The sequence below is a fragment of the Phocoena sinus genome, chromosome 2, assembly GCF_008692025.1.
Source record: "Phocoena sinus isolate mPhoSin1 chromosome 2, mPhoSin1.pri, whole genome shotgun sequence".
In the NCBI taxonomy this organism is placed as follows: domain Eukaryota; kingdom Metazoa; phylum Chordata; class Mammalia; order Artiodactyla; family Phocoenidae; genus Phocoena; species Phocoena sinus.
In genome coordinates, this window is record NC_045764.1 from 175,138,133 (window position 1) to 175,158,533 (window position 20,401).

Consider the following 20,401-nt stretch of genomic DNA (forward strand, 5'->3'; position numbering starts at 1 on the left):
AAGCCCGTGCACTCCAACGAAGGGTAGCCCCCGCTCACTGCAACTAGATAAAGCCCACGCGCAGCAACAAAGACCCAAAACACAGCCATAAATAAATAAATTAATTAATTAAAAAAAACAAAAACCAGTGGACTCTCTTGCCCTTTGAATGGCTCTTTTGCCCTTGACTGATACTGTAACACCATTTATTGATCACGTGGAAAATATTGGTTCACTGAGTCATGGAGGTCTTCGGAGCCATCTTGCAGATCTTGGACACATTTCAGTCAATGTGTCTATAAACCCTATTCGTTAATATCACCACTGATCTCATTTTCACCAAAAAAAGCTGTCAAGCTCACACTGGCAGATTGGAGTTTTCCAGACCTCCCAGAATTCTAGAAAGTCACACAGAGCTCCATCACTTTCCAGCCCTGCACTGACCCTCTATGCCTGTATCTCGTCTCTGTTATGTCATTGCAAAGATTACATTTTGTAAATATGTATAAAGCTTTTAGTATGGCACCTGGCCCTGGTAAGCACTCGCTCAGTAATATTATCATTTGCGCTCTTTCTACATTGTTGACATCATGTGTAATGTGCATTGACCGTAGCCCACATTGAGGAGGAGATGTGCTTTGTGTGGGGCACCAGGGTGGAGACCCTCACAGCGTGTGTGTGACAGCTCGTTTGGGCAAGCTCCACACTGATGCCACTTGCTGTTTGCCAGCTGGCCGATGGACGGCCACCGTGCCCTTCCCCTGGAAGTTCAGAGCAACAGCAGACCTGAGGGAGCATCCTTCCTGTGACCTTTTCTTACCTTGCCTGTACCTATTGTGTGCAGCTGTCACGCGGTGTGGGTGTCCGTGCCCCTCACCCCACACCAGGGCTGTGTTTTTTGCCTCTTGTTCCACTGCCCAGCACAGTGCCAGCATGTGATCATTGGTGCTAGGTTATGTTTGTTGAATGAATGCATTTGGAAGGAATTTATTTTGAACAGTGACTCTGGACATGGCTTCAGAGAGTTAAAAAGTATAGAAACTTTATCATACGAAGCATATGATCTGAGCAGTGACTAGCTGTTTTTTTTTTTTTCCTTTCATTTTCTTTAAGGAATGTTTAACCTCTCTTCACCCCTACCCCATCTCTTGTTTCTTTTTTTTTTTTTTTTTTTTTGGCTGTACGCAGGCCTCTCACCGTTGTGGCCTCTCCCGTTGCGGAGCACAGGCTCCGGACGCGCAGGCTCAGCGGCCATGGCTCACGGGCCCAGCCGCTCCGCGGCATGTGGGATCTTCCCGGACCGGGGCACGATCCCGTGTCCCCTGCATCGGCAGGCGGGCTCTCAACCACTGCGCCACCAGGGAAGCCCCATCTCTTGTTTCTTGAATCTCTATTAATTCGAAATAAAAATAGTAGAAAGCTTAAAAGTATTTCACAATAATTCTGGGTTAAGCATTTTTGCAGTCAATATACTTTGCTTTCTCCTTTTCAGATGTTCCTCCTGCTGATCAAGAGAAGCTTTTTATCCAGAAGTTACGTCAGTGTTGTGTCCTCTTTGACTTTGTTTCCGATCCACTAAGTGACCTAAAGTGGAAGGAAGTAAAACGAGCTGCTTTAAGTGAAATGGTAGAATATATCACCCATAATCGGAATGTGATCACAGAGCCTATTTACCCAGAAGTAGTCCATATGGTAAGTGATTACGGTTTAACCAGCGTGTCCCAAACCTGAGTTACAAACGGGACTCTGATATTCTTAGACTGTGCTATAAGACATTTGAGCCTAACATGACACTTGCCACGAAAAAATCCTGCTGTTCAAAAATTTGTACTTGTACCTCGAAGAATGAAAATCTTTGTAATATGTCCTGGATTGCAGTGAGGGACCTTCTAGGGGCAAAAGCGCCCTACATGTGTTAACTCATTTAATCCTCACAACTACCCTGTGGGGTAGAAATGTTAGAACTTCCATTTGTACTTACTGCCTTACCCTCTTTAAATTTTTTTTTAAGATATATAACATTAATGTAATAGTGCCCATATATAATTTAGAAGTAAGCATGTTGTCCATACATGTACAGGAAAATTCTAATGATGGGGAGGAGTTAAGACAGTGGTGGGACCAAGCTGGTGTCAGGACAGTCCACCCTGATGGGCTGAGATGCACCCAGCTCTTGTCATCCTGCAGTTAGTTCATCGTTGGTTTCATTCAGCCCCAAAATCTCAGTCTCCTGTTCCCAGGTCCTTTGCAGGTCCCATTGTGACCTCAGTCACTACCGCCTGGAAACATTTCGTGTGATACCATTACTAAAACTCTTACGTTTGACACTGAACTCCAGTTTTCTCTTGAGTTTTTTTGAATTGTTGGTGTTTTGTCTGCTTTTGAAATAGTACTCCCCAGTTACTAGGGAGTCCTCGTGGCTTAACATAAAATTTTAAATGCTGATTTCCACTGAACTCCTTAAGTTTCTGATTTTTTCCCCAAAGCTATATATTTCAAAATTGACTAGACTCGTTGACCTAAAATATGTTTCTTTCTTACGTTAGTATGTTTGCTTTGGAAAAAGAAAGGCGTGTTCTTTTTGCGTTCACAATCTGTTGTATCCAAAGTTGAGATCAACCTGATTAATTTATTACTGTTAACTCTTACAGTTCAGAATTTACCAGCATGTAGTCAGCCTAGGACTGTGAGAGCCGTTTGGGTTCCTCCACCAGACTCCCAGCAGAAGAACCGTCACAAGCATATACTGAGCAGTAAATCCTCAAAAACCTCACCCATTCAGACTAAGGAAAATTGCGCAATGTCTTTTTTTTCCTCTCGGTTTCAACTCTCAATTACTCTGGAAGGCCTCCCAAACCCCAGAATCACAAAGAAAAATCTCTAATACTTTCTCCTAACACTCTCATAATTCTGTTGTTCACAGTACATTTTGTAATCCTCCTGGAACTTTTTTTTCTTTAATGGCTCAGGGTAGGGATATACTTTGTCGTATAAAATGATTGAAAAATCATTAGTCCCTACATTGTGTGTTGAACATTCCATTTTCTCCGTCGATCTTAAATGCTGCTTTATTATATATTAAATTCATTCTCTTTTTGAATTACATGTACTAATATGTCATCTATTAAATTTATAAACACGTAAGTTTATTCTATATTAAATGACACGTATGGAAGGTTTTTCAGTTTCGACAGAGCCTTGGCTGCCTGCAGTCCCTGAGTCCCACTCTTAACCCAGGAGGGAGGCGTCTGCGGAGCCCAGTGAGGCGAGGCTTGGCGGGTTGGGGTCAGAGGCCTGCCCTTGCACCACGTGGGGCCTGCCTGCTTGAATCCGCCTCTCCCGTGCGTTTCACAGAGGCGGCGCGCATTACCAGAACCACCTAGGAGACAGGAAGCCCTTGAGACTTTTTTTAGATTAAATAATCACTACTTCTCGTCTCCCTGTTAAAACCATGTCCTAATAGCCAGGTTCTCCTCCTGCTGTCTTAGCTTTGTTCCCCACCCGGAAATTAAAGCCATCTTCAGAGTATCGGCCACTTTATTTTGCTCCTAAAGCGCATAGCAGACACTTCCCGAGCATCCACTGAGCACTTTTTCAGATGAGGAAGTAGAGTGGTGACCAAGGCTTCTGCCCTCCCAAGGCTCTGACCAGTAACGTGTCATTTTAGGTTAAGGCAAGGCAGTGAAGAAGGTGAAACGGGGGAAGTAGGTAGAGTTACAGGACTGCCCATGAGGCGGGAAGAAGGTGCAGAGAGAAATCTGGTACAAGATGAGTTACACTGTCCCATGAAGATATGTGCACAAGAGGCGCTTTTCCGCGTCACTTGAGAGAACAGGGGACAGACAGTCCATTCTGTCCTCTGACTGGAGCGAGGGCAGGAGAGAGCACAGCCATTCCCTTACCTCGAGCTTGAATGAGTGGTGTGGGGCAGAGAGGATTTGTGTTTTGTTTGCTGCTGTTGTTTTGTTTTCTATAAAGACAGAAGGCACTGATGACAGATATATGACGAAGAAGAAGGCGTGTGGTGGGGATGGTACTTGGCAGTGGTTTCTAACCCTCTCAGAAGTAGCGAGTGGGTGCAGATTTCAAGCAGCCAACAGAAAGCCTCCACCCCAAGCAGTGCCTGGACCCAGCAGGGCAGGTGGAAAAAATGGGGGCCCCTTTGTAGTTCCCTTTGGACGCCCCTGGTGTGCGTACCACTGAAGTGGCACTCAGCCAACTTACTTGAAGGATTGCCTGGTGTGTGTGTGTGTGTGTATTTTTGTTTTGTCACAGTTGTTTTTTGTCTCGTTTGGTTTTGGTTTTTTCAGCCGCGTCATGCGGCATGCAGGATCTTACTTCCCCAACCAGGGATCGAACCCGTGCCCCCTGCAGTGGGAACGCGGAGTCTTAACCACTCGACCACCAGGAAAGCCCCTGTCGTAGTATTTTTAAAGACATTAATGCCCACTTACTGTGAAGAATCCAAAGCTCTATAGATGTTATACTTCTTACACTTACTTCTTTTAAATATGTTGCCTATTAGACTGGGCTGCTGTATGTTTTTCAACAGAGTTGTTGAGAGGTAATCCACGTGTACAATCTTCCCCTTTAAAATGTACAAGTCAGTTGTCTTTAGTGGATTCACAGGACTGTGCAGGCATCATCACCTCGAATTCTGTAACATTTTCATCCCCCTGAAAGAAATCCCATACCCATTAACCATTACTGCCATTCCTCCCTCACTCCCCACTCCCCACTCCCCACCCCTGGTAACTACTCATCTACTTTATGTCTCTATAGATTTGTCTAACCTGGATCTTTCTTAGATATGGCATTACACACTATGTGGCCTTCTTTCATTTAGCGTAATGTTTTCAAGTTTCATCCATGTTGTAGCGTGTGTAAGAACTTCTTTTTATTGATAAATAATATTCCAGGGACTTTCCTGGTGGCACAGTGGTTAAGAATCCTCCTGCCAATGCAGGGGACATGGGTTCCATCCGTGGTCCAGGAAGATCCCACATGCCACAGAGCAGCTAAGCCCGTGCGCCACAACTACTGAGCCTGCGCCCTAGAGCCCATGAGCCACAACTACTGAGCCCGTGTGCCACAACTACTGCAGCCCGCGTGCCTAGACCCCGTGCTCCACAACAAGAGAAGCCACCGCAACGAGAAGCCCACGCACCACAACGAAGAGGAGCCCCCGCTCGCCGCAACTAGAGAAAGCCTGCGCGCAGCAACAAAGACCCAACGCAGCCATAAATAAATAAATAAATTTAAAAAATAATAAATGAATAATGTTCCATTATGTGAATATATACCACGTTTTATTTATCTGTTCATCCATGGATGGACCTTTGGGTTATTTCTGCTACTTAGCAGTTATGAATAATGCTACTGTGACCGTCCATGTACAAGATTTTTGTGCATATATGTTTTCATTTCTCTTGAGTGTTTACCTAGGAGTGGAATTGCTGGTGACGTGTTAACACTGTGTGTTTAGCGTTTTGGAGAGCTGCCAGACTGCTTTCCAAAGTGGCTGCACCATTTGTTCCCACCAGCAGGGTATAAGGGTTCCAGTTTCTCCACATTTTCAGTACTTGTTACTATCTGTCTTTTTGATGATAGCCATCCTAGTAGGTGTGAGGTAGGATCTCACTGTGGTTTCGATTTACGTTTCCCTCTTGGCTAATGATGTTCAGCATCTTTTCATGTGTGCTGTGTATTTTTATATATCATAGACTGTAGTCCCAGAAATTAACGGAACCTTATAGATCCTCTAGCCTGACTTTTATTTTCCAGATTTCAAAAACTTAGGTTCAGGGAGATGAGGATGAAAAGGAGAATTACTCAGGAAGGAAAACTCCTGGCATCTAGATTCTCAGGCCTAAATTACATAAACTCCATTATCTCTTAATTTCACTCATTTTTAAAATATAGTCAGCCATCTGTTTTTGTTTTTTTCAATTGACTAATCTGTTTTTCAGGCATTGGCATTTTTCTCATAGTGAAAACACTGATAGCAAAATCAAGCTAATAGTGTAGCCACTTTTTTCACAGAACACCATTTTTACTTGAAGATTGACTGGCAAACAGGTTATTCAGACTTGGATATTTAGGGAGCATTTTCTCACAAAATAAAATAAGAATGTCACTTTAAGGAAAATCATTGACAGTGTTTGTTGCCAAAGATAAAATTGGAGCTTTCAGGCAAAATTTTGGATTTTGAAAGATTTGTATCCACCAGTGCAGGCTTCAGCTTCCGGGCGCTGCAAGCTCTCCTGCTGAGGTCGGTGTCGTTATGAATGAATTAGATCTTTAATACACACGACAGAAGGAATGAGGCATGGTGATGCCTGCACAGTCCTGTGGGTATACTAAAAACAATTGAATTGTACACTTTAAAGGGGTGGATTGTGTTATATGTGAATTATCTCTCAATAACTCTGTTTTTAAAAAGCATAGCAGTCCAGTCCGATAGGCAATATATTTAAAATATATGAATACACATAATTCAGTGAGGCCAGTATTTTCTAAATGACCAAAACGGATGATCCAAAATCATTCATCGGCCAGAGAGCCGTTCAAAGTGCAAGACACACCAGTGGATTTTCGTGAATTAGAGACCCCCTCATTGATAAGATTTACGATTCCACAGAATAGCTAACCTTTAGTAAACTACCACTTATCAAGTTTTGGTGTAGTATCAAAGAAGTCCACAATTATCTAAAAGGGCTGTTAAATACCCCTCCCTTTTCCAACTACATATCTGCTGGAGACAGATTTTTCTTCCTATATTTCAACCAAATTAACATTCTGAACATAGAAGCAGATGTAAGAATCCAGCTGTTTTTTATTAAACCAGACAGTAAAGAGATTTGCAAAAATGTGAAACAGTGCCACTCTTCTCACTGAATTTGTTTTGGGAAATACTTTTATTTGATATGAGTTGTTTTATGAAATAGCAAATGTTATGAAAATTTTATTTTTTATAAATTTATATTTATACTGACATAATGGGTTTGCTATTTTTTAATGAATGAATATTTTTAAAATTTCTCTGCTTTAATTTCTACTGCAGTCAATATCCATAGATATAACTTTCATAAACAAAAGTTCTTTGGGATCCTCAATCATTTTTAGGAGTTTAAAGGGGTCCTGAGACCAAAGAGTGTGAGAACCACTCTTCTCAAAGAGCGCTGCTCCAAGACCGCAGCACCAGCGCCACCTGGGAGCAGGTCAGAAACGGCGTTTCCTGGGTCGCAGCACTTTGTTTACACGTGTTCTCCAGGTCATTCTGAATGGCCTCCCTGCCTTGCCCCCTGAGGTTAAGCCCTCACATACTACCTGTGACAACTCTTAACTCCCCCTGGGCTGTCAGTTTCCAGAGAGAAAGATTTGGGATGTCAGAGGCTCAGTAATGCTCACTCTAGAGTCTCCTCCCTGGACAAGGGCACTAAGACTAGGCTTAGTCACAGATGAAACCACCTGAAGGTCAGAAAAGGAATCGGTTAGATCAATGGTTGAATGAAGTGGATGGCTCGAAAGTGCTTCACGTCAAGATGGACCTGTCTAGAATTACCCACATCTTTGGTGCTGGATTACTCTGTAGAAGTCAGTGAACAGGATGTGGGGTGTGGGGCTTCCCTGGTGGCGCAGTGGTTAAGAATCCGCCTGACAATGCAGGGACACGGGTTCGAGCCCTGGTCCAGGAAGGTCCCACATGCCGTGGAGCAGCTAAGCCCGTGCGCCACAACTACTGAGCCTGCGTGCTAGAGCCCGCGAGCCACAGCTACTGGAGCCCACGTGCTACAACTACTGAAGCCCGCGCACCTAGAGCCTGTGCTCCACAACAAGAGAAACCACCGCAGTGAGAAGCCCGTGCACCGCAACAAAGAGTAGCCCCTGCTCGCCGCAACTAGAGAAAGCCCGCGTGCAGCAATGAAGACCCAATGCAGCCAAAAATTAATTAATTAAAAAAAAAAAAGATGCAGAGTGTGCCCTTACGCAGTCTACCCTTACCTGTCCGGGAGACTGTGTTCTAGAGGAATAGAGAGCAAACTGTTAATAGTAGCTGCCTTTAGATAGTATGATTATGTGGATTTTCCCCTTTTATGAGTAAATTTTTATAATTTAAAAAAATTTTCATGATGATCGTGTATCACATTTGCCATTATCAAAAATCAATAAATGCGTTTTTCTTTAAAAAACAAAAAACCTTGTCGTGTATAGTGTAATAGCAGTACTGTCCTTATCAGGACTCATGTTGGGTTTCCGGGGGAAATGAGTTCATCGCGGTATTTTAATCTGTACTGCTTGTAAATGACTAGATAGTACCTTACAAGTTTTCTTTCATGCTTAGTGTTCAAGTCAACATTTTCTGTTAAGGTCAGAGGAGTTTTTCTTGGGTCCTTGTGGGAGGTATCATGCCCAGATCCCCGGGATGATCGTCTTGTGTTTCATTTAAGGATTGATGTTGGACAGTCTCCTCCTACTGTTTTTATATCTGATATTTACAGTGTGTTCTGGAAAGTATTACTTGTTGTAAGGGTGAAGATAGTTTGGAAATGAGAGAGGAAAGGATGTTTTGAATGAAAGGACGTAGCATATTAGCCAGTGAAGCTTCCGATAGTCCACAGATCTCTTTCAGGTAATGATGTAAATCACGCGTTCCTCTTTTTGCCCTGTTGTTTTTGTTTGGCCGAAGTCACAGTAACGTGGGGTAAAGAAGCACTGCCGTCGTCGCTGAGCTAAGGGGAGATTAAGGCATAAAGTGCTTTTTGAAATCCAGCGAACGATTTTCCTACTTCAAATACCCAGTGAGCCATTTCTTGGAGATTTGTTCTTATTTTGAGAGAATTACCCTTTGTTTTGTTTGATGTTTTTATTAAATGTGTGCTTATTTTAAATAAGTGAAATAAATCTAAAAAGATAGAGAAAAAAAAGTTAATCTTTTTCCGTACTCCACCCCTCGCCAATTCTACCTAAACCCACCCCCACCTCCAACCGCAACCAACTTAATTTATATGTACTTTTTTTTCCAAAAGGCTAGTAAGCGATCTTCCCCGGTGGTCCAGTGGTTAAGACTGCACACTCCCAATGCAGGGGGCACAGGTTCAGTCTCTGGTTGGGGAACTAAGATCCCGTATGCTACACGGTGCAGCCTAAAAAAAAAAAAAAAAAGTTACTAAGAAACCTTTGGGGATGATGGGTGTATTTATCATCTTGATTGTATAATGGTTTCACAGATGTATGTAAATGTTAAATGTATCGAACTGTACACTTTACATACAGTAAGGTTATACCTCACTAAAGCTGGGGTTTTTTAAGCTCCTAAATTGATAGGTATTTCTTTGGGTCTAGGGGCACAGTGAAGAAATTACTAAGATATTAAGGACATTGTGAATGAAGAAGGTTTGAGAACTTAGAGCCTAGAAAATATTTACTATCTTTCTGTAACGTTTTAAATTATTTTTAAATTTACATTCGGCAAGATGACTTTTTTAGTGAGGAGTTCTCTTGAGATTTGATAAATACGTGTACTCATGTAACCACCGCCGCCACAGTCGATATAAAACAGTTTTATTACCCTCCAGAAAAGTTCTTCATGCTACTCCTTTGAACTCAGACCTTCCCCTTATCCATTATCTCTGGCTACCACTAATCCGTCCTCTAGCTCTGTCATTTTGCGTCTTCCAGAATGTCATATAAATGGACTCAGAGAGTATGTAGCCTTTTGAGTCTAGCTTCTTTAACTTAGCATAATCTGTTTGATATTCCTCCATGTTGTTGATGTATTAGTGGTTTGTTCCTTTTTCTCAGTAGTATGTTATTATATAGAGGTATCATGATTTGTCCACTCCCCAGTTGAGGAATATTTGAATTGTTTCCAGTTTTTAGCAATAACGCTGCTATAAATATTCATGTACAAGTTTTGGACATAGGTTTTTTTTTTTTTAACTTGGGTGAGCACACAGGCGTGGGGTTGCTGGGTCGTATGATTAAGTATTCATTTAACTTTCTAAGAAACTGCCAGACTGTTTTCCAAAGTAGATGAGCCATGTTTGCACTCCCGCCAGCCACGCGCGAGAATTCTAGTTGCTCCAGTCCGCCTGCCACGCGCAATAGTTCCTAGTTGCTCCAGTCCTTGTCAACGTTTGGTGTCTTCAGTCCTTTTATCTCATTTTGACTTTAACTTGCATTTCCTTGATGATTAATGATGCCGAGCATCTTTTCCTGTGTTCGTTTGTGTATCTTCCTTGGGGAAGTGTCTGTTCAGATCATTGGCCTGTTTTTTAATTGGGTTGTTTTCTTATTGAGTTTGAGACTTGTTTACATAACCTGGATACAAATGCTCTGACAGATAAGTGATTTGCAAATATTTCAGTTTGTGCCTTGTCTTTTTATTTTAACAGTGTCTCTTACAGAGTTTTTCATTTAGATGAAGTCTAATTTTTGATTTGTTTCCTTCGTGGGTAGTGCTTTTGGTGTCATATATAAGAAGTCTTTGCCTAGCCCAAACTCAAAAAAATTTTCTCCTCAAGATTTTCTAGTTTTACATTTAAATCTATGATCCATTTTGTCAGTTTCATTTCTTGGCCTATGGATATCCAAGTATTTGTTGAAAACCATTTGTTGAAAAGACTAACCATACTCCATTGAATTGCCTTACCACCTTAATCAAAAATTAATTCACCATATTCGTGAGTCTATTTCTGGACTCTGTATTCTGTTCCATTGATCTAGGGATCCTCTTGCTTATGCCATACTGTCTTCATTATTGTCACTTTATAGTAAATGTTGAGATCAAGTAGTATGAATGTTCCAACCTTTTTATTCTTTTGCAAATTGTTTGGCTCTTCTAGTTATTTTATCTTTCCAAATAAATTTTAGAATCAGCTTGTCGTTATCTACAAAATATCCTTCAGGGGTTTTAATTGGAATTGTATTGAATATGTACATTTGGAGAGAATTGCTGTCTTAACAATATTGAACCTTTCAATCCGTGAACACAGTATATATATCCCCATTTTGATCATCTTTGTTTATAGTTTTCAGCATGTAGATCCCTCTGTATTTTTTTAGACTCATAAGTAAGTATTTTATTTTTGGGTGCTATTGTAATTGGGGTTTTTTATTTTCTATCTCTGATTGTTTCTTGCAGTTGTATAAGGTGCTTCCTATTATTCAGTGCATAAATATTAGCATTATTAGCTGAATTGACTCCTTTATAACTATAAAATGATCCTTTTATCATTGGTAATATTATTTTCTCCAAAACCTACTTTGTATGTTATTAATATAGCCACTCCAGCGCTCTCTTGACTAGTGTTAATGTGTATATTTTTCCTTCCTTTTATTTTTGACCAATTTGTATCTTTATATTTAAAGTGGGCTTTAAATCTTGTAGACAGCATATAGTTGAGTCTTGCTCCTTTTTTTTTTTTTGAGGTACGCGGGCCTCTCACTGTCGTAGCCTCTCCCGTTGCGGAGCACAGGCTCCGGACGCGCAGGCTCAGCGGCCATGGCTCACGAGACCAGCCACTCCGCGGCATGTGGGATCTTCCCGGACTGGGGCACGAACCCGCGTCCCCTGCGTTGGCAGGTGGACTCTCAACCACTGCGCCACCAGGGAAGCCCGAGTCTTGCTCCTTAATCAAACAATCTCTGCCTTTTGGTTGAGGTACTCAAACCATTAACTTGCATTGTTAAGTACTGATGTTGGGTTTAAATCTACCATCTTGCTGTATTTTTTCTCTGTTTATCCCATCTGTTTTTTGTTCCCTTTTCCTCTTTTTCTGTTTTCTTTTGGATCAATTGAATACTTTTATGATTACAGTTTCTTTCGTTGGCTTTTTAACTGTCACTCTTTATTGTTTGATCTCAATTATTTAGCTTTTCTAGAATGCATCTTTAACTTGTCACAGTCAGCCTTCAAGTGACAATACACCATGTAAATATCAGTTTACAGCAGTGTACTTCTATTTCTTCTCCGCGAGTCTTCCTGCCATTGTCATTTTACTTCTTCGTATGTTATAAACCCCACCATATATTATTTTTAGAAAACAGTTCTATTTTAAAGAGATTTAAATAATTTTTTTAAACTCTTTTATACTTAACCAGATAGTTGCCATTTTCAGTGTTCTTCATTCTGGTATCCATCTGATATCAGTTTCCTTCTGCTTGAAGGACTTTCTTTAATTTCTCTTGTAGCACAGATCTACTGGTGATTCATTCTTTTAGCATTTGTTCATCTGAAAAAGTCTTTCTTTTGCCTTTGTTCTTTTTTAACAGATCTTTATTGGCGTATGATTGCTTCACAGTACTGTGTTAGTTTTTCTTGCACAACAAAGCAAATCAGCCATATGCACACACACGTCCCCATATCCCCTCCCTCTTGAGCCTCCCTCCCACCCTCCCTATCCCACCCCTCTAGGTCATCACAAAACACCCAGCCTATCTCCCTGTGCTATGTGGCTGCTTCCCACCAGCCACCTGTTTTACATTCAGTAGTGTATATATGTCGATGCTACTCTTACTTCGTCCCAACTTCCCCCTCCCCCGCCCATGTCCTCAAGTCCATTCTCTATGTCTACCTGTTTATTCCTGCCCTGCAACTAGGTTCATCAGTACCACTTTTTTTTTTCTTTTAGATTCCATGTATATGTGTTAGCATACAGTATTTGTTTTTCTCTTTCTGACTTACTTCACTCTGTATGACAGACTCTAGGTCCATCCACCTCACTACAAATAACTCAGTTTCGTTTCTTTTTATGGCTGAGTAATATTCCATTGTATATATGTGCTCATCTTTGTCCATTCATCTGTCGATGGATTGCCTTTGACTTTGAAAGATATGCAGGCATACCGCATTTTATTATGCTTCACTTCATTGCACTTCGCACATTTTGTGTTTTTCACAAGTCGAAGGTTTGTGGCAACCCTGCATCAAGCCAGTCTATTGGCACTGTTTTTCCAAAATCATTTGCTCACTTCCTGTCTCTGCATCACATTTTGGTAATTCTCAAAATATTTCAAACCCTCCAACAGCAAAAAGATTGACTCTCTGAAGGCTCAGATAATGGTTAGCATTTTTTAACAATAAAGTATTTTTTTAACTAGGGTATGCACTTTTTTTTTTGGACATAATGCTACTGCACACTTAATAGACTACAGTATAGTTTAAATATAACTTTTATAAGCACTGGGAAATCAAAAACTTTGTGTGACTAACTTTTTTCTGACATTCACTTTATTGCAGTGGTCTGGAGCTGAACCCACAATACCTCTGGTGGGTATAGAACAACAGGTCAAAGTTTAATCCTTTAAAAATTTTGCTCCACTGTCTTCTCGCTTGCATTGTTTCTGGTAAGAAGTCTGCTGCCGTTCCTATCTCTGTTCCTCTGGACATAATGTATCTTTTTCTCCTCTGGCTACTTTTAAAGATTTTTTCTGTTGTTCTTTTTAAGCAAGCAACTTGATTATGATGTGCCTTGGTGTAGTTTCCTTCTTTTTCTTGTCTTTGGAGTTCATTTATAGTTTTTATGAAATTTAGGAAAGTATTTGACCCTTATCTCTTCAAATGTTTTTTTCTGTCTCCCACACCTTGTCCTTTAGAGGCTCCAGTGAAATGTGTGTTAGGCCTCATAGAATTGTTCCACAGCTGACTTACGCTCTTCTTTTCTAAAGTCTTTTTTTTTCTTTGTGTGTTTCATTTGGTGATTCCCTTTGCTGTCTTCAAGTTCAGTAACCTTTTCTGCAATGTCTCAGCTTTTGTTAATTTCCCTCCATAAATTTTTCTTCTCACATTGTAGTCTTCATCTCATGTAGTTTATGTCTTTTCCATACCTTCATGTCTCCACCTAACTTTTTGAACACACAGAATACTATCTTAGCCTTATCTGTTAATTCTACCATTGTGTCAATTCCAGGCCAGTTCAGTTGATTGGTTTTCCTTCTTGTTATAAATGACATTTTTTCATGCTGCTTTGCGTGTCTGGTCATTTTTTATTGGACGTCTGACCATGTGGGTTTTGCCTTGATGAGTACTGCGTACTGATATGTTTCTAGTAATATCTGGGGATTTGTTTGGGATGCAGTTACTTGCAAACAGTCCGATCCTTTTGGTTCTTGCTTTTAAGATGTGTTAGGAAGGACTATAGTCATAATCACTCTATGGCTAATTATCCCCCACGACTGAGACAAGACCCTTCTGATTATGAGCCCAGTCCTCTGTGAATTAACAGATTTTTCCAGTCTGGTTGATGGGAACAGGAACTGCTCCGGCCCTGGGTGAATACTGGGTCTCTCTGGTCTCTTCAGGTGGTTCTTTTTGCAGCCTCCAGTAGTTTTCTCACCCCAGTGGGCTGTTCAGTCCACTTCTGAATAGTTCAGGAGGACCTCTGCAATCTCTGGAGTTCTCTCTGTGCAGCTCTCTTCTCTCTGGGACTTTGCCTTGCAGATTCTAACCACCTGTGTCTGCTGGACTTCACCTGGGTTCTTTCTCCCTGTGCTGCAACCTGGAAATTCTATCAAAGGAGAAAGCGGGGCATTTGTTTCCCATCTCTCAGAAATCTCTCTCTGTCTTGCACTATCTGAAATCCATGTCTTGCAAACCAGAATTCCATGTGTTTTTCCTTGGGTTTTTTGGTTGTTTCAGGAAGTAGGGCAAATCCCATTCCTGTTACTCTGTCTTGTCCAGAAGTATAAGTCTCTGCTTCATTTATAATAGATACTCGATCAGTGCTTAATGCCATCCACACAGGTGATCCAACAACGATTCTAAAAACCATACTAACCGAAGGTTATTTGCATAATTTATAATTTTGTAACTCTATGCATCTAGTCAGTGGTGGGGGGCACACAGCAAGGAAACAGTTGGGTCTACATATATGACTAGGAAATAAGTACTTCAGCTCTGAAGCTTCCCTTCCCTTTTCAGTTCATTTCTATCATGTAGAATGCAGAATGTGTAGTTTTTGGTTTTGTTTTTTAAATTTTATTTTATTTTTTATATTTATTTATTTATTTGGCTGTGCCAGGTCTTAGTTGCAGCATGTGGTATCCTTTAGTTGCGGCATGCAGGATCTAATTCCCTGACCAGGGATCTAACCCGGGCTCCCTGCATTGGGAGCGGAGTCTTAACCACCGGACCACCAGGGAGGAACGTTGATGGTAGAGTCTAGTTGGTGGCTATATCGTTAGTCACTATAAAATTCAGCTGTTTTGCATTGAGGTTTTTCATAACAAGATATTAGGGAATACGTCATTCAGAAGCCTTACGTAAAACCCACCTTTGGACCAGAGTAAACAACTTACGAAAAATTTCCAGCTCCAATGTTGTGTTTAAATAACACCAACTGAATTACAAGTATTACAGATGAGTGGTTATCTTTTGTAGGTAAATTTTCTATTCTTAAACTCAAAAATAAAAGTAAAAAATAAACTCCTATGCATAATTATAAATGACTAGCATATTTTCATTTGAAGAAGATGCTATTATACACTTAGTTGTGAAATGGTCATAAAATTTAAAAGTCCACTGTTGAAAACTTGAGAGTAAATTTCCTTTATTAAGTATTCTACAAAGATTTGTAGGTATTTATTTCTATATCTTTAACTTTGATTGAGAGCATATTTTAGAGATTGTAAAAATAGCAAGCTGTTCAAAGTAAGAGTTTAGCCTGTAGTTCTTTTCTTCGGGCATCTCTTTGGAGGTAAAGCTGCATTCTTTGAAAGCAGCTCTTGCCTTAGAGAAAGTGGCGACGTGGATTCGTGGAGGAGGAGACCCAGCTTCACTCACCTCTCGTGCGAGTGCTTGCTCTGTGCCAGGCGGTGCCATGGGCCTTGGGAGGTGGTGCCAGGAGGGAAGACATCAGGCCAAGAATTACCCGACCATCCGGTTATATTTGAGACAAAGATCACAAAGGAAAGGGGCAGGATGATAGAAGAGCTTGAAATCAGGGACCCAACTGGGCCTTGGGTCGGGGGGGGGGGGGGCTCCCCTGACGAAATGACACTGCAGCTGAGAGCTAGGGTTTAATCGGGAAGTTTTCAGGTAATTACTTGGTGTTGCAGTTAATAAGGTGACTGATAGGTGCTTTTCCCAAAGGATCCACTTGCTCTCAGCAGGTCTTTGAGGATCTTCTAGTTGCCGGGCGCTACGGCAGGTGATGGAGGGTCAGCAGTGAGTGAATCATCGGCGAACATTCCCCAGGATGACACCTGAATCCTACTGTGAAGCCAGATTGAGCTAATTCTACAAGTGAGGAGAGGGACAGTTCTTCCCTTTAAGATTGCTACTAGGATTTTTACCATCCACGTAAAAAACGAGTTAGAGTTATATGTAAGATTGCTTTTAAAGTATAAATTGCTTTGTGGAGAAGTTACATCTTTGTGATACAATGTCATCTCACACTGGAGAAGGGAAGGGTCCTCATTCGTTCGGGTATCCTTCAGTGCCTTTCTTAGGATTTTCATGCTCTCATTGAAGCCTTGTAACTGGGTTGTGAGTCCCTAGGCCCTTGGTCATTTTCGTGGCCTAGTACCTGGGGTCCTCCTATCAGTTATGTTTCCTTGTTGCCTGTTGTTGGTGGAGAAGATGTTGCTGTTAGGTTTGGGTTTTGGGTTTTTGTATGGGTGGCCCAGCTGTGATGGTCTGACTGTTGTCTCTGTTGGTTTTTCCAGTTATATCATTTGTAACCAAATGACGGCTTTCTATTTAAAATATAATGTGGAAGGGCTCCCTACCTCCCCACCTCCCCACCTCCGAAATGTATCTCTTAGCAATATGACCCTCAGAACCTGGCATTCCTGTTACAGGAGGAAGAGCTGTAATTTGGCCTTTGGTGGACTCACCTTTATAAACCCTATCACATGAATAAAACAAAATCAAAAGCATAGTAGAAAACCCTTGGGGCTTCCCTGGTGGTGCAGTGGTTAAGAATCTGCCTGCCAGTGCAGGGGGCACAGGTTCAATCCCTGGTCCGGGAAGATCCCACATGCCGCGGAGCAGCTAAGCCCGTGTGCCACAATTACTGAACCTGCGCTCTAGAGCCCACGAGCCGCAACTACTGAACCCTCATGTTGCAACTACTGAAGCCTGCGCACCTAGAGCCCGTGCTCTGCAACAAGAGGAGCCACCGCAACGAGAAGCCCGCTCACCGCAATGAAGAGGAGACCCCGCTCGCCGCAACTAGAGAAAGCCTGCGCGCAGCAACAAAGACCCAACACGGCCCCACCCACCCCCACCCCCACCCCCCAGAAAAGGGAAAACCTTTGTGGTTTTAAACAGAGAACTGAATAATCAACCTTTCTTTCCTTGTTGTCTCTAAAATTAGATTATCAGCGTTTCTTTCTGGAGCGTATCCCTTCCTGTCTTAAACCTTTATATGTTCCACTGTACTGCAGTTGTGTCACAGCGTGAATATTTTATTACTTCACCCACTGGTGATGAATATTACAGGTATAGAGAGGCTGCATGTTATTGAATCGTGAGAATTTTGCATAAACGCTTCTTAAGTCATTTTGGTTTGCATTTATTCAATAAATTTAGCAACTGGGAGAAGAACATCTGCAGGACCATTTAAATACTGAAAGTAGAAAATGTCAAGAAAGCTGTAAAAGCAGGGGTTTCCTACCACCACGGTCAGTCCACACCACACTCGGGGGCTGCGCGGGTCACATACGTGCACACGCGGTGACGTGTCTGTTTCACACGCGCCCAGTGCAAAGAAAGGATTTACCCTCTTTCAGCAGGTGAGGAAACCAAAGCTTGAGCAGGCTTCTCAGTCTCGGGTCCTGGTCTGAGTGAGAAGAGGGCCTGGTGAGGCTGTCCCCTGAGGCCACACTGGCTCTCTCTGTGCAAGAGCTGATTCTAGCTCTGCGTCCAGGGATCACGGTGCACTCCGAATCAGTGTGTCTCAGCCGAGAGGTGGTGATGGATCTGTGTGATCTGCATCAGATCTAAGACTTCTAGACCTGTGGTAGAAACAGATTCCCTCCGGTTTCCGTGGCGTGATGCTGACAACGATCGCCTTCTGTGGCTCTCAGACTGCACTCCACGCGTGCAGACAGCATGCAGATGTCAACACCACGGCACTCCACTAACTTGACCCCTGAAGCTGCTGTGCTAAGAAATGGTGGAGGGTTAGAAACCCATGGACAGCTCAAGGTGGCCTGATTTTTGCCCTCTGCTCTTTAATCTACATATTAGCTTTTAGTATCTTTAGCCTTCTCTAGAGGTGAGCATTAAATTAACGTGGTAGGAAAAGAGGGTAGAAATTACAGTGTGAGGTTTTTGTTGTTGTGTGAAAGATATAACTTTTTATCCATTAGAGTTGGCCGGTAATAAAACTGCCTGGTTCGAGGGTGGTCATCCTCCCAGGACATGAAAAGGGGACTTTTGCATTCAAAGCAAGTTGGTCTGTGGCCCCTTGCAGGCCCCTGACTCAGCACCTGGGATTCGGTGAATGCGTAGGTGTTGCGGACGGGCTGCAGCTGACTGAACACTGTGCAGTGGGACTTCAACTTTAGGCTGGAGTCATTAGCTTTGCTACAGCAGGTCACTCAGGAGTCTCAGCTGACCGGGTGGATCAGTCAGAGTCCTTCCAGAGAAACAGAACCAGTAGGATGGAGACAGACAGAGAGAGACAGAAAGAGGGATGGATGGATGGATGGATGGATGGGTGGATGGATGGATGGATGGATGGGTGGGCGGGTGGGTGGATTTTGGAGGAACTGTCTCATGCCTTGTGGAGTCAGACGGGGCAAATCTGAACTCCGTGAGGCAGGCTCAGACGCTGCCATCCACAGTGGAATTACTTCTTCCTCAGGGAAACCAGTTTTGCTCTTAGAAGACTTTTCAACTGATGGGTTGAGGCCCACCCACGTTCTCCTTTACTTAAAGTCAGCTGATCTAGATGTGACCGCAGTTACTAAGCGCCATCACAGTGACACTCAGATTGCTGTCTGGTTGAATAATGGGTACTCTAAGCCGTCACACGGGTACGTTTTATTTTTTTCAGCCATCGCCTTTAATCACAATCTGTTATATCTCCCTTCCCTGCCCCTCTGGTTCCAGCTGTCGCACCTAGTTTATCGCTTCAATCCCCGACTCAGAACCTCATCTGTCCCCACCTTCCCCTTGGGCAGCCTGGCCGGAGAGGGACCTGAAGCGGGAGAGGAGGGGCCGAGCGCCGCAGCGCCTGTGCCTGATGTCCTGCGGCAGCCTGGCCTCTGCCCGGGCGGCGGCCCCTCCCAGGGGGCATCTGTGCTCCGGAGAGCGTTGGGCTTCCCGAAAGACCCTCCCTGAGGGGCAGCCGTCCCCCCCTTGTGCCCCAGCCTCCAGCCCCTGCCCGGGCGAGCTGACCACTGCTCTCTCCCCCCCGACCCCTGCGGCCCTCACCTGCAGCCTCCGAGGTGGCCCGTGTGTGTTCTCCCCTCTAGGTGCCCTGTGCCACGGTGTCACGACACTCGGGCCAGTCTCCCAGAGAGGCAGCGCGGCGGTGCCCACAGACGCCTCTGCCCCCGGGGACGCGGCCTGGATCCACCGTCCCCACCCTGGTCTCTGGGTGACTCTTGGAGCCCCCGATCACTGGCTTTGAGGGATAGGATTGGGAAGCACCCCCCAGGAGTGCTGCACCCCCCTAGGAGTGCCGCACCCCACAGAGGCCTTGGGCTCCTTTCTGACCCTGTCCTCTCCGCACTCCACAGCCGGGGGTGACAGGGCTGGTTCTGCTGCCCCCATCCGCACCCCGCAGGCCCAGAGGAGATGGTGGCTGGGCTCCCAGTGTCCCCTTCTTCTGTTCTGTGGGCTTTGGGATCGGGGGGCCTGGGGACCAGCGGTGGAGGACGCGCCCCTTCTCCCTGACAACATCTGTCCCAGCCTGTGTTCACCGGTCACTGTGGTTTGGGAGGCCTCTTGCTGGGCCGTGTGCACACACCCCATTCGCCGGTTCCAGACCTCCTGCTCCTCTCTTTACTTACGTCAGAGGAGCATTACTCATATTTCTATTAAAAGATTTCTTTCATTCCTTGTTTCTGGCTTTTAGTTACTCGTTCCAGCCATTCTTTGTTGCTCCCATTCCTGGACTGTCTGCGTCTGCTCCTCTCACACGACGCAGAGAGCAAACATTTGATGCTCGGAGCTTCTAGAGCCCAGGACTTGGGGAGTGTGTGTTTTTCTTCATGGAAAATGGTGTTGCAGGAAGACAGGATAAAACAAGACGGGTGCCATGGCGTTTTAGCTTGGTCTTTACAAGGCTGTTATCTGAACAGCCAGGTTTGCTCTGAACTCTCCGTAGACACCCTCGCTGTTGTAGTGGAGTCGGATTCTATCTTGTAGGTCAGGTGTTTTGATTCTGTGCTTCTGGGCTTGGAAGGACGGAGGGCTTTTTTTGATCGCTAGAGTCGAGCTCTGTAACCGGCATATGGCGTGTTC

At 43.5% G+C, this 20,401-nt stretch overlaps 1 protein-coding gene across 14 annotated transcripts in view; it reads left to right on the plus strand.

Annotated features, from left to right (window-relative positions):
- Positions 1–20,401, plus strand: part of PPP2R5C (protein phosphatase 2 regulatory subunit B'gamma) — a 142,666-nt gene that overhangs the window by 86,291 nt on the left and 35,974 nt on the right. For all 14 annotated transcript variants that reach the window (XR_004347962.1, XR_004347963.1, XM_032618809.1 and 11 more), the window contains one exon: positions 1,472–1,671. Coding sequence is in view for 12 of the 14 variants with exons in the window: in XM_032618809.1 (XP_032474700.1) it covers positions 1,472–1,671 (200 nt within the window). In the remaining 2 variants the exon portion in view is untranslated. The remainder of the gene's footprint in view (positions 1–1,471; positions 1,672–20,401) is intronic.